The sequence below is a fragment of the Gymnoscopelus microlampas genome, assembly GCF_963454915.1.
Source record: "Gymnoscopelus microlampas genome assembly, chromosome: 9".
Lineage (NCBI taxonomy): Eukaryota > Metazoa > Chordata > Actinopteri > Myctophiformes > Myctophidae > Gymnoscopelus > Gymnoscopelus microlampas.
The window spans coordinates 45,749,437-45,762,937 of record NC_139946.1 but is presented as its reverse complement, the minus strand read 5'-3'; the positions used below and the strand labels follow the sequence as shown (position 1 = coordinate 45,762,937).

Sequence of the window (13,501 nt, the reverse complement as noted above, 5' to 3'; positions counted from 1 at the left end):
GGGTAGTGAGAGAAACAAGCAACCAGGTCTAGGAAAACAATTACAAGAAGCAACTTTAGGCCACATGCGTGTTGTGAGCTTGTAGATCTGCTGTTTTCCTAAAAATAATCTAGAAGGAAATGTGAAACATTTGGATTTAAAAAACAACAACTTTAACAACACAAATCTTGAATGGGGTCCCTGGTAGGCCCTATACAATATTTTCAGATGGGGGTCTGCAGACATACATATTAATTTGGGGTGTCCTTGACATGAAAATGTTTGAAAACCTCTGGTTTTTAAACAATATTTAGGAAGCAAGCCAAAAATAACATTTTTTATTTTAATTGAATTGTCGAATGCCATTTCATTTGGATGGATTTTATTTTGAATTTTGGCTTCCATAAAATAAGAAACTACACTTTAGAAACAAGCCCCCCAAAAAAACGCAACCCGCAACTACCAATATTTACAAGCATCTTTACAGAAAGACAAGCCCAAAGTTGCTTAGAATAAGCTGACATGGCAACCCTGGATGCAGCCACAGCTGGATTGCCCCTCCAGCTGCCCCTCCTCCTCCAGCTATGGACCAGCTCTGCTCCTCCTCCTACCCTTCACTGATGTGATCACTGATGTCTGTCAATCTGCCTGAGTGGTGATGTAATCAGGACTTTAATAGATGCGTTGATGATTGATTGATGTACTTTATTTAGTAAGACACGAGAACAACAGTACATGGAAGTACATGATGACATTCCTTTAGTCAATACTAGTCATGCGGTGAATCATTGTTGTAGCCTAAACATTGAATGGCATTATGTCTTTGATATCTGCTTATCTGATGTAGTGGGGGAAATAGGTCTATATCTTTCTTATGGTGGCCAATGGCCATTGAAGATGATATCGACTTATTAGACACACACAGACGCATTGTTGATGTCAGCAACAAAGGGAAAGGTGCCATAATGGAATGCTTTGAGTGAGTGACAAGCAATGACTCAATCTGAGAAGTGCAGGTAGGACTACCCTCTCGACTTTTTCCCCATCCTGTCAGATCCCCAATTGAGAACAAAATAACAGCAGCAGAGCTATCCAGTCCCCTACTATGTCCATGAGTCTCCTCTTCTCTTCCCCTCTCTCTCTGTTTTATTCTTCAGATATGCCACTGTAGATTAGATTTACATTGGGACAATTTAACTCAGGAACAATTCATTCAACAAAAACCTAAGAAAAAGAAAATCTAATCATGAAAAAATAAAACAAAAACAAGTAAATAAAAGGATTATAAAATACAATCATTCATGAATGGTCTTTGGTTCCCTATATAAAGGGGGTCCCCAGTTAATAGAGTTAATAGAGCATCAACGTTTAAACGCCTTTATGTTTACACTATATTCTAAAGTAGCCGATCTACAAGCTCATATAGCTTGTATTTTCTTGTACATTTTGAAAAATCTGGAATAATCTTGGGGGGTCCCTGGCACAAAACATTTTTAATACATATCAATGTGGGTGTCCTTGTGCAAAAGTGTCCTCCTTTCTGAGGTTCTGCTGGTGGCCACCCTAATTGTAGTGTAAAAAGTACAATATTTGCCTATGAGAATGAATGAATACTTTTTATTTTCGTGTCTGGCTTTCTCAACACAGCCCATTCCTTTGGGGATTATTCAGACACATTGTAAAGAACACAATATTTCCAGTGCCAACATGCTGACACCAAAATAATAAACAATGTAAATACAGATAGTTTAGTAAATCTATCTTTTCAAACTTGAGAGTGGAGGGAACGAGAGAGAGAGAGAAACAACTCAATTATTCATAAGAATGTTTGTTACATTAGTTATTTCAAACAATCGATCATAAACCTGATTCCACAACATTACTGTAATACCTATTTTCATGTTCTCATCCAGATAAACCTTTATTGATTAAATTCAGGTGTCAAAGCAGCAGCAACAGCAGTGGGAAAGAAAACAGCAGAGGTACTGGCAAGAGTCAATATCAAGCTTGTAAATCTGATCTAATATTTTGGCTACTTTTACATGAAACTGTCATTCGCCAAGTACAACATTTAGAAAAAGAACAAGAAACATCATAAGATGAAATAAGCAGTATACAAGGTTTCAGTCCAACAGTGTGGAGTATTATGATTCAGTGTACTCTAACATGACAGTGACAAGTCCTAAATCCTAAAGGTATATTATTTTGTGTTTCAACAGTTGATGTGTGGTTGGTTGACTTGACCAGCTGTCCAGTGCTGTGACTGGTTGAGAGGTGCTCTTGCTTTTCAGTCTGTGTCTATGGAAGTCAGTCACCTTTATTTGTATGGCACATTTAAAAACAACTTTCATTGAAAATAACATCACATAGACCTAAAATACAGCATAGTTCAAAAGAAACACGAAAAGCAATACAGTTTAAACGTAAATGACATTCAGTGGGCAAAACAGAGTTAGTCAGAGTTAGTTTCCCTCAGACTGAGCTAAAAGCAATAGAAAACAAGTGAGGTTTTAAGGTGGATTTAAAATGTTCAATGGTGGAGCTGGACTTTATGTGTAATGGGAGATTGTTCCAGAGTCTGGGGGCAACAACAGAAAAGGCCTTAAAGGTTAAAGGTCACCTTTAGTTTTAAGGTGTGTTGGGGGAACTGTAGGAGCTTTTGGGACCTGGGAGCAGGAGGTGCAGTAAGCAGATCATAAATGTATTGTGGAGCTAAGCCATTCATGGCTTTAAAAAAAATATGAAAAAGGATACGAGACAAACATTTAATGAAGACAAGCACCAAATGATTTCAATTAAAGCTATGATTTTACAAAGGATTATAGTCCCACCTCTAAATGTTGATGAATTTAATACATAGGACCACAGTGGAAACAAGTCCCCAGGTCTTCTATGTGCTATCCTTTTAGCCTTAATGTCTTATTTTACCACGTGCTGTTTACATTTCTGGCTAATAAAGTATCCAATCAATAAAAAAAATAAAAAGTCAACTCAAACCTGACACAAACTGTAATGAACCACTTAAAACCCATATATACTTCTGTCTATGGGTGGGTCCCATAGATGGAAGAGTATAAACCCCTAGGGGTCTATACTTTCCCTCTACACATTATCTTTTTACTGAAAATAGTCGATCGACAATGCGTCAAATCACGTTGTGAGCTTGGAGATCTGCTATTTTTTCTGATATAACTATTTCTATCTGCTAATTTTGCCCAATGCCCAACGTCTTGCGATGCAAGGCTGTGTGAGCTTGTAGATCGGCTGCCGTATTTTCATTATTTTAAATCATTTTTGAAATAATGATTAAAAAATAAACGGTTTTGGACATACAAGGTTTCCACCTGACAGAGACAATATTATACTTGGTGATTTATTTATTGAGGGAAATGTTCCAACATTACATATCTGTGTGTTAAGAGTATGTGAAGCTTTGCTCTCAGCATGTGGTGTGAGCCCTTGTGCATCAATAAGTGCAACTAAAGGTTTGTGGTAAGTGTTGATCAGTGGTGCACATATTGGCTTGGAGGAATTGGAGCTCATTCCTCCATACAGTCAGAACATCTTCAACTCTGGGCTTTCCTCACATGAACTGCTCACTTCAGGTGCTTCCACAACATTTCTGTTGGACTAAGGTCAGGACTTTGACTTGGCCATTCCAAAACAACGCTGTCTCCTCCTCCCTCAAAATCTTTCAATTTACAATTTAGGCGTTTAGCAGACGCTCTTAATCCGTTTAATTACCCAGAATAGGGACACCAGGGTAAAGTTGATGGACCCCAAGGGGCCCATGGATACAAGGGGCCCAGGATCCAGGGGCCTATTTCAGGATTTATTTTCATTATTATATTCATTCTGTATCCATATTTTATAGCTGTTTTTTTTATTTTTATATATATATATATTTGCTTATTAAATGTCATTCCACAAAATGGACTTGAATAGAATTGTCTCCACTTGTGCCTCCAGTTTGCCTTCCAGGGCAGTTAGAACACCTCTAATGATGTATGTGAACATTCCTTCTTTACTCTGATGAAGACAGAGGCCTTGTGGTGTCTGTCTATCTATCTATCTATCTATCTATCTATCTATCTATCTGTCTGTCTGTCTGTCTGTCTGTCTGTCTGTCTGTCTGTCTGTCTGTCTGTCTGTCTGTCTGTCTGTCTGTCTGTCTGTCTGTCTGTCTGTCTGCCTGCCTGCCTGTCTGTCTGTCTGTCTGTCTGTCTGTCTGTCTGTCTGTTTTTCCGTCCATCTTAAACAATGACAGTTATACCGTTCCTCCACCAGGGGGCGAAAGAAACATAGCATCGACCATTTACTGAGCATGTGCGAAACACATTGACCCGGAAGTAAGAGCGTGTTGTTTTCATGCTAACTGTTTTCATGTTGCTGAACGTAACACTGGTCTGAACGTGAACGTGAACCCATAGAGTCATACACCTCTATGTAGAAGCGTATCATTGAATGGTAAACGTCGTGGTGAAAAATGTGTGATAAACGAGGTAAAATGTCTCAAATAGAGTCTGTACGGCTGTCGATAAATGAACAGCTGACGTCGGTGGGAGAGGAGATATTGTGTGTTTTGGAAAAACAGCGTGGTGATGTTTGTTGTGTGAAGCTTGTCAGAGTGGTTGTGTTGGAGCGCCTCAGTGCGGCTGCAGAGTTCATGTGCAACCTCTTCCAGAGAGAGATAGAGACACTAGAAACTCTGCTGGAGAGACAAAACAAACTGCTGCACGTGATGCTACAGCCACACATCACACTACACAGAGCAGGTTTGTTAATGCTGCATTTATACCACATGTTTACCACTGTTGGACTGTACATACTGATAGCTAAGATACTTATAGCTAAGTTAACAGATGAGTTTTGTTTGCAATTTGTCCATCACTTCAAAGAGAGAATAAATTCATCCATCTATTCAATCACTCAATGTCATAACATGTCCTCAGCCACATTATGCTTTAAAGTACAGTAACTAAATACTTTTACTAAGTAATCTGTAGTTCTGCTGAATCTGATGCTACATCCTCTCCTCCTTCTGTCTGTTTGTAAAGAGGTTTCCCCTGAGAGTTGCCCCAGTCTTGTCCAGGAGGAACCTCAAGCTCCACAACATGAGGAGAGGAGCCCCAGTATGGTCCAGGAGGAACCACAAGCTCCACAGATTAAAGAGGAACAGGAAGAGGAGGCTGATGTGTCAACATTAACATTACTACACAGTACGAGCTCTGACACTCTCTCAGGTAACAACATAAAATATCACTTTATCTGTTCTAATATAACAAGACTAACTCCAAAAACATCACTAGCTGAACATAGATGCTGTTAGGTCAGATGGGTGTGGGATCAGAAACAAAGTCAAGTTCAAGTTTCAAGGTGTTTGTCACATTCACAATTTAACCACTTAAACCCTATATTATAGGGTTTAAGTGGTTAAATAGCCTATATACATGGACCTTATACATCATTGACCGGGTCTCCCAGGTATCTATCCTTTTTAATTGGATAGATAATACGTCGAGTTGTGACATGTTCAGAGCTTGTAGATCTTTAGTTTCGACGAATGTTTGCCTATTATGACATGTACAGCATAGGGATGCTAGGGTTCATGTGGTTAAGTTTCAATGCAGTGTTGTATTAAATATTGTTGCCAATCTAGTTTACAGTAAATGAGTGTGGTCACTTATAGAGGAGGTGAAGTGCATTTCTCAAAATGATTTATTGTGAAAAGGAAATTAGTTCACTAATCTCCACTGCAAACATCCTCACATACCTGTGTCCTTTTATTTTTAACTTTTGTTTATTGAGCACCATTAGAGCTCCAATTATATAATTAGACACAAGGAACAATATTTTCTTCAGCCTCGTAGTAATCCAAATAATTGATTTTATTAAACATACTCTACCACACTGAAGTCCACTGGTTGAGCAGAGGACACTGAAGTCCACTGGTTGAGCAGAGGAGCTTATTTTATTTATATTTGAATATTACGTGCAGAAACTGAACTGCTCATTAACGAGAAAGGGAAGCCAGTGGCAGAGTTGGATGACCCAGACAGGCTTCATGAGCTTACATTTTTGGGGGATATAATAGATCACTTAAATGTGTTTAATGTTAACATGTAAGGCTGCAACAGAGTTGTTACAGAATACAACGACAGCATTGGTGCCTTTCAAATTAAATTAGCTCTGTTTCCTGGGGCAACCCAGACATTTCCGCTCTTTGCAGTCTGTGTGTGTTGCATATGGGAATATTTACAACATGGACAACATTTCACAGCTGAAATGTACATTTCAGAATCGTTTCCAGGTCTGCATGCAGCTTGATAGCCTGGTCCATAATGGTCTTTAGCCTATTAACAACAGTGCGTAATGACAGCTGTTCTTTTAATGTCAGAGAGCTAATGAGTGGTAGCCTGATTATCAGACTGAAGCTGCGTGGAGCTTCAGTCTGAAATTGGCTCCAGTGTCGGGGATTACAAGGGGGAGGGGATTTGAAATTCCCTAAACCAATCCTAAGGGATCCCCACGCCCACCTCCGCCTCTCATTGGACAACGCATTTTGTAACGGAGAAGTCATAGGTTCACATTTACAACTCCAGACCAAGAGGCAGTCCACTCAGAGAGTGGGCGGGGTCTATGGTATGGAACCAGGTTAAATGAGTGGTGGATCAGGCACAAGTATCGATATACAAACAGATGTTTTTTGTGAATTGAGGTTCAAGCATAGACTGTAAAAAATAATGGACTAAGCCACACCCCTGGTTTCTACAGACAGTAAATGAAGGTGATTTTTCAACTATTTTAAATCCACCATCTTTAATATATACAAAAAAGCTACCGCCAATAGGAACCGGAAATCAAGCTCTAAATGAATGCTATTAGTTGGGTAGCTTGTCAATCAAGAGCGGGGGCGGGCAATGAATGCTATTGGTTGTGTAACTTGTCAATCAAATCATCCGGCCACTCCTAGAGCATAAGCTACTTTATCGTCAATTTTAGAATAGGACCATAATTTACCAAAATGCATATGATGATTGAAAGAAGACTTTAAACTAGCGACTGGAAGCATAATAGTATTCATGACAATGTTTATTAAAGCAATTCAAGGTAGGTCCAAAAATAACGATTTTTAGCAACCTCTGCTGGTCACTACCGTCATTGCAGGTCTACAGCGGAGTCCTGCATTACCCAGAATTCCATTTGTTTTCACCGGAAGGTGGAAGTGTTTCAAAAAGCGTTATTTTTGTTGTTTTATACTATCTACGGATCGTTTCTCTTAGACAGTGGAGCTTTAGTTACCGTGAGCTGCGCTTTCTTTTGTTGTTGTTTTTCAATCTTCAAATCCTATAAAGCCATAAAAACAACGTGATATTCCTTTTTGTTACTAGCGGTAGTTCCGGGCCAAACAGGAAACCGGTGCATTTCCATTTCCCGTCCGGATGACGTCATTTTCGCGGGAAGGACGCCCCACTTCACTCTCAATAGAAAATATGTTTATAAAAGGCTTTCCGGGGTGAAATTCATGGAGTGGGTGAAACATTTGCCACTCACAAAAGATATACGATTTAACTTTTTTCTTTTTTTAAGTTACCTAGTATAACTTTAAGGTAAGAAAATCAAGTCTAAAGTTCGTCAAAAACCCATCCGCTTGCATGGAAAAATAAATCTTTCTGACACCAGCAGGGGTAAAACAGCGAAACTACAGACCATTCATATGAACTGTCACTTGAACTCACTTCCTTATTAGACTCAATGCACAACTCTCAAGCTGGCCCCTTGGGTTCAAGGAGGCTTTATTTTATTTGCAGTGAAATATACTGTCCAAGAATTGTCCCAGACACCATATCTTACTGTCTCAGATGCTGTTTTACATGTGTACTCCCACAGCATACACAAGTGGTCCTAAAAATTTAATTTTGCCCAATCAGATTGTGACCTAAAATGAGTCTGGTGGTTTACTCTGATTTTATCTTTTGTCTAGACTTCCTGCACCTCCCTGTGTGTAAAGAGGAGGTTTCCACTGAACAGCAGGAGAGGAGTACTAGTCTGATCCAGGAGGAAACAGAGCCTCCACAGATCAAAGAGGAACAGCAGGAGCTACCTCAAAGACCAGAGGAGGCTGCTGGGTCAACGCTGACATTACTAGCAGTGAAACATGAAGATGATGAAAACAGAGAGACAGAGGCTCTAGCCATCACCTCAACTCTACACTTGAAAACACAAGCTGATGTAGAGAACTGTGGAACATCACAACCAACTATTGATGGCCAGCTCATCTCTTCACACTGTTCTGAATCTGACACTGAAGACAGTGATGCGTGGGAGGAGACTAGTCAAGATCAGTCAGGTTTAAAAACAGTGAAATCACACAAGACACAACATCTGGAAGAACAAAGATCGTCTTTGAGCAACCGGCTGTCCCAGGACCTGAAATCATTAAAACAAACTACATCTATGAGGAGTAACGTAGGGAAGAAAATCTTTAATTGTACAGAGTGTGGCACAGGCTTTGATCAAATGAGGGTTCTAAAACGACACATGAGGATTCACACTGGGGAAAAGACATTTACTTGTACAGTTTGTGCCAAAGGCTTTGCTCGAATGGATCATCTGAAGACACACAAGATGACTCACACAGGGGAAAAGCCCTTCACTTGTACAGTTTGTGCCAAAGGCTTTGCTCAAATGTGTGATTTGAAGATGCACATGAGATCTCATACAGGGGAAAAGCCCTTCACTTGTACAGTTTGTGCCAAAGGCTTTGCTCGAAAGGATGTGCTGAAGATGCACATGAGGACCCACACTGGGGAAAAGCCATTTACTTGTACAGTTTGTGCCAAGGGCTTTGCTCGAATGGGTGATTTGAAGATGCACATGAGATCTCATACAGGGGAAAAGCCCTTTACTTGTACAGTTTGTGCCAAGGGCTTTGCTCGAATGGATCATCTGAAGATGCACATGATGACTCATACAGGGAAAAAGCCCTTCACTTGTACAGTTTGTGCCAAAGGCTTTGCTCAAATGTGTGATTTGAAGATGCACATGAGATCTCATACAGGGGAAAAGCCCTTTACTTGTACAGTTTGTGCCAAGGGCTTTGCTCGAATGGATCATCTGAAGATGCACATGATGACTCATACAGGGGAAAAGTCCTTTACTTGTACAGTTTGTGCCAAGGGCTTTGCTCGAATGGGTGATTTGAAGATGCACATGAGATCTCATACAGGAGAAAAGCCCTTCACTTGTACAGTTTGTCAAAAGAGCTTCAGTGGACAACTGAAGAAGCACATGAGGACCCATACAGGTATAAATACAGCACTAAATGTATAGTTCTGAATACTAAAGCAGAGGAATTACACAATCTGATGATGTCAACATGATCAAATTAAATCAATACAATTAATCTTTTTCTCATTACACCCTGTTCTACATAACCCCCCCCCCCCCCCCCCCCACACACACACACACACACACACACACACACACACACACACACACACACACACACACACACACACTTCATTAGGATTGTATGTTCTCATTCATTGTGCTTCTATTATCAATAGTTCCAACATTTCATAATTCTCCCCATCTCAAAAATTGTGTATTTCCGTGTTTTCCTTTATTATAAGTCGTCGTAATATTGATGTTAACTTTTATCATATTGTATATTATAATGACATTAAAAATAGAATAATTTGTGTGTTCCATTAGATGACAAGAAGCAGCGACGATCCTCCTCTGATGGAGATCCTGTTAAAAAGAGGGGCCGAACTACCACCTCTGAACTGCAGGGGGCGCCCAGTGACGGTAATGGAGACAAATTATGTACTCTTTTCCTTATTCTTATTCTTAATACTATTTTATGTATTTCTGAATATAAGTATATCTGCTTTACTATCTAAGGATGAAAGATAGAATAGAACAATAATAGAGATTGTCAGGCCTTACTTTAAAGAGTATAGATGTCAAGCATTGATTTGTTTCTGGCCATTTTACTATTATTCTTTTTTAGCCTCAAACTATCCATTAATAATTATTTTGTGGTGTTTATAGTTTTCATTCATAAATATACCCTTATTGAAGCATGAACTAAAGGTTAATATTTGGAGAGTTGCATTGGATTGTGTATAATTGTCTGTACAGAGGATCTGGGAGTGAAGGGTGACAACAAGTCCAAGAGGAAGAGGGAAGGCCAGCCCAAAGGTTCCAAAAGTAAAGACAAAAACCTCAGGTACATCTAAAAATATAACCCAATAAAATGGGTTGATTGGTGTGGTATAATAACTACATATCATGGCTATGAAGTCTAATGTCTTTGTACAGTTCTATGTCACTCAGACAAAAAGTTATATTCAAGAGATTCAATATCCAAGATTCAAGATTTATTATTGCTATATACACAGTACTGTATATTAATGTTATATATAATTAATGCACATTATGGTTTTCACTCCTTGACATTGCAGCAACAATAAAAAGTATATAAAACAAACAAACCACCAAAAATAGTGATACAATAATTGAAATAGCTGAACAGTGTGTACTAAACACAATACAGTAATACTTGCACGATGTAAGGCTCCTTTGTTAGGTTTTGTGTGCTGTGCATGGGTCCTACCCATAGAGTTATAAGTCCTACCTCTGTTTTTCTATCGGTGATGTAAAAAGTCATACATGTAAAGTGTCCTTTAATAAGTTGAGAGTGAAACAAAACGAGTGCTCCCCTCCCTCTGGTCCATCTAATCTAGCACTAACTGCCTCAGATCATTGTGACACATGGCTCTCTGGTGGTTGTCAGTGTGTCAGCCTGATTATTAGCTTTTCCCACAAATGTCCCACTAGGACTGGACCATGTGGGCAAAATCTAATATCACAATATTGACCAAATAACTTAATATTTAAATTGTGATGATAATTACATTGTGATGTGATGTGTATTTTTTTTTATTATAGCAGATTAGTTTGGAACATTTTGCCCAAAACACATTTGAACATATAAAATAGTGTTTAACCAGATGGACCCTAACTTCCCTATTTTGATCATGTCATACTAGCTAAAACATGTGGTGAAAATAGCAGCTCTCCAAACTCTAATGTGAGCTTGCATAGTGGACATTTTAGGAAAGACTATATTATAGATTATAGAAGTACTGTATATAGGGTTTAAGTGATTCAATGATTAAAAGCATGACATGTATGTATCCAAAATCCTGATATTGGTATTTATCACCTCTCTCTCTCTCTCTCTCTCTCTCTCTCTCTCTCTCTCTCTCTCTCTCTCTCTCTCTCTCTCTCTCTCTCTCTCTCTCTCTCTATCTCTCTATCTCTCTCTGTCTCTCTCTCTCTCTCTCTCTCTCTCTCTCATATTCAGACTCACATGAAGACAGTGCCTCCAGTCATGTATCTACACTGGCAGAATCTCTTTAAAATGGGAAAGTGTTAATTAATAATATACTGTGTGATAAAGTTCCACTTTTGTCAAGTACCTTGACTGTTTGTTCACATTTAACCCTTACTGTTCATTTCCTAAGTGCACACCTTGAGTTTATAGTAATACCGAATTATTACTTGAGAATTTGTTTTTGGTTATTAATGTTTTTGATGCACTAAACATTCTCTGCAAAAGACAGATATTGAACATATAGGAACATGCAGTCATTTTTTTTTCATTTTGACTACAATACCCATATTCCTTAGTTAAGCAAACGCCTGATCTAGTGTTTGACATTTCAGTGCTGCATAGTTCTTAAGCAAAGTGTGTCTGTTCATACTCTGGTACAATACAGGCCATGCATGCAATGGGTGAAGGAAACCTAGATGAAGTCCTGACTATATTGACCAGTATCCAGCCTCTGATTAGAGGGATATTAGCCTAAATATTGTGGGGTACACTTAATTGTTTTTTTGGGGGGGAATGTGTTTATCAAATTGAGTTGAAGGAAACTGTTTGTTCCAGTATTTACATCAATAAAGGCCTTATAGTTGCTGTCCGGCAGACACCTCTTATCTCCATATTCTTTTTCTCATTCTTCTTAAATTAATGTCCTACTTGATCATACTAAAGCGTCACACAAAAGCATCAAAAGTAGCAGATCTACAAGCTCGAAACGCGGGGCAAAACGACGTATTTTGAGCCTGTAGATATGGTAATAAGGTTTTAGTTTTTTTTATCCTCAAAAGTAAACGTTTTGAGTTTCCACTCGACAGAGACGATATGAGTGATCATGTTGATCTTTCATAAAAGGTCTGCACAACATGAGGTGAGATCCACAGGCATTATTCCACAGCACAAATCTACTGTAATACTGTAATAATTTGTTCACATCCAGATTAGATAAACCTTTGATTAAATTCAAGTGTCATAGCAGCAACAGCAGTGGGAATGAAACCAAGAACCAAGATATTTTGGCTACTTTTACATTAAACTGTTATTCAACCAAGTATAAAATAGAACATACATTTATAAACAACAAAACAAGAAAAAACTAGATGAAATAAGCAGATACAAGGTTTCAGTCCAACAGTGTGGAGTATTATGATTCAGTGTACTCTAACATGACAGTGACTAAAGTCCTAAATCCTAAAGGTATATTATTTTGTGTTTCAACAGTTAATGTGTGGTTGTTTGACTTGACCAGCTGTCCAGTGGTCTGACTGGTTCAGAGGTGCTCTTGCTTTTCAATCTGTGTCTGGACCTCACTGAATTGAGACCGGGATACAAGTCAAGTCACCTTTATTTGTATGTCACATTTAAAAACAACTAAAGTTGAAGTTGACCCTAAAGTGCTTTCCATTCAAAATAACATCACATAGACTAAAATACTGCATAGTTAAAAGAAACATAAACAGCAATACAGTTTAAACAAGAGCTAATGCCTCACTATGTAACTTTTTTTGTATGATTTTTTTTTGTCCAATCTGTATGGTAGAGTATGTTAATACAATATAACTCATACAATTGGGGTGGTTGTATTTTGTCTCCCTGCTCTTCTGCTGAGACATTTAGATCGTGTCAAAGGTCATGTCTCACCTAGACACAGGATCTGATACCAATGTTGACCTGATGGTCAAGATTCAATGTATCCCCTGAGCAAGCAGGCTGGCTCTATTAGCTCAATGGTATAAATGCCAGCACTTTCGCAGGAAACCGGGTTCTTCTGGGTTAGAAGAGGAAAGTTACATAGTGTTGCTTTAATTACATTCAGTGGTCAAAACAGTAAATTAGTTATTTACCTTCAGACTGAACTAAAAGCAATAGAAAATAAGTGGATCTAAAATGTTCAATGGTGGAGCTGGACATCATGTGTAATGTGGAAGATTGTTCCAGAGTCTGGGGGCAACAACAGGAAAGGCCCTAAAGGTTAAAGGTCACCTTTGGTTTTAAGGTGTGTTGGGGGAACTGTAAGGAGCTTTTGGGAAGATGAACTAAGTGACCTGGGAGCATTAAAGGCTTTAAAAAAATATGAAAAAGGATACAAGACAAACATTTAATGACGACAAGCACCAAATGATTTTA

At 38.7% G+C, this 13,501-nt stretch overlaps 1 protein-coding gene across 1 annotated transcript in view; it reads left to right on the top strand.

The window, feature by feature from the left end:
- Positions 1–4,480: 4,480 nt before the first annotated feature.
- The window catches only part of LOC311051559 (uncharacterized protein), a gene marked incomplete at its 3' end in the record, with an annotated part of 36,611 nt that continues 27,590 nt past the window's right edge, over positions 4,481–13,501 (top strand). The window contains exon 1 of the mRNA XM_084066138.1: positions 4,481–4,754. Within this exon, the coding sequence (XP_083922264.1) occupies positions 4,487–4,754 (268 nt within the window). The 5' untranslated portion in view covers positions 4,481–4,486. The remainder of the gene's footprint in view (positions 4,755–13,501) is intronic.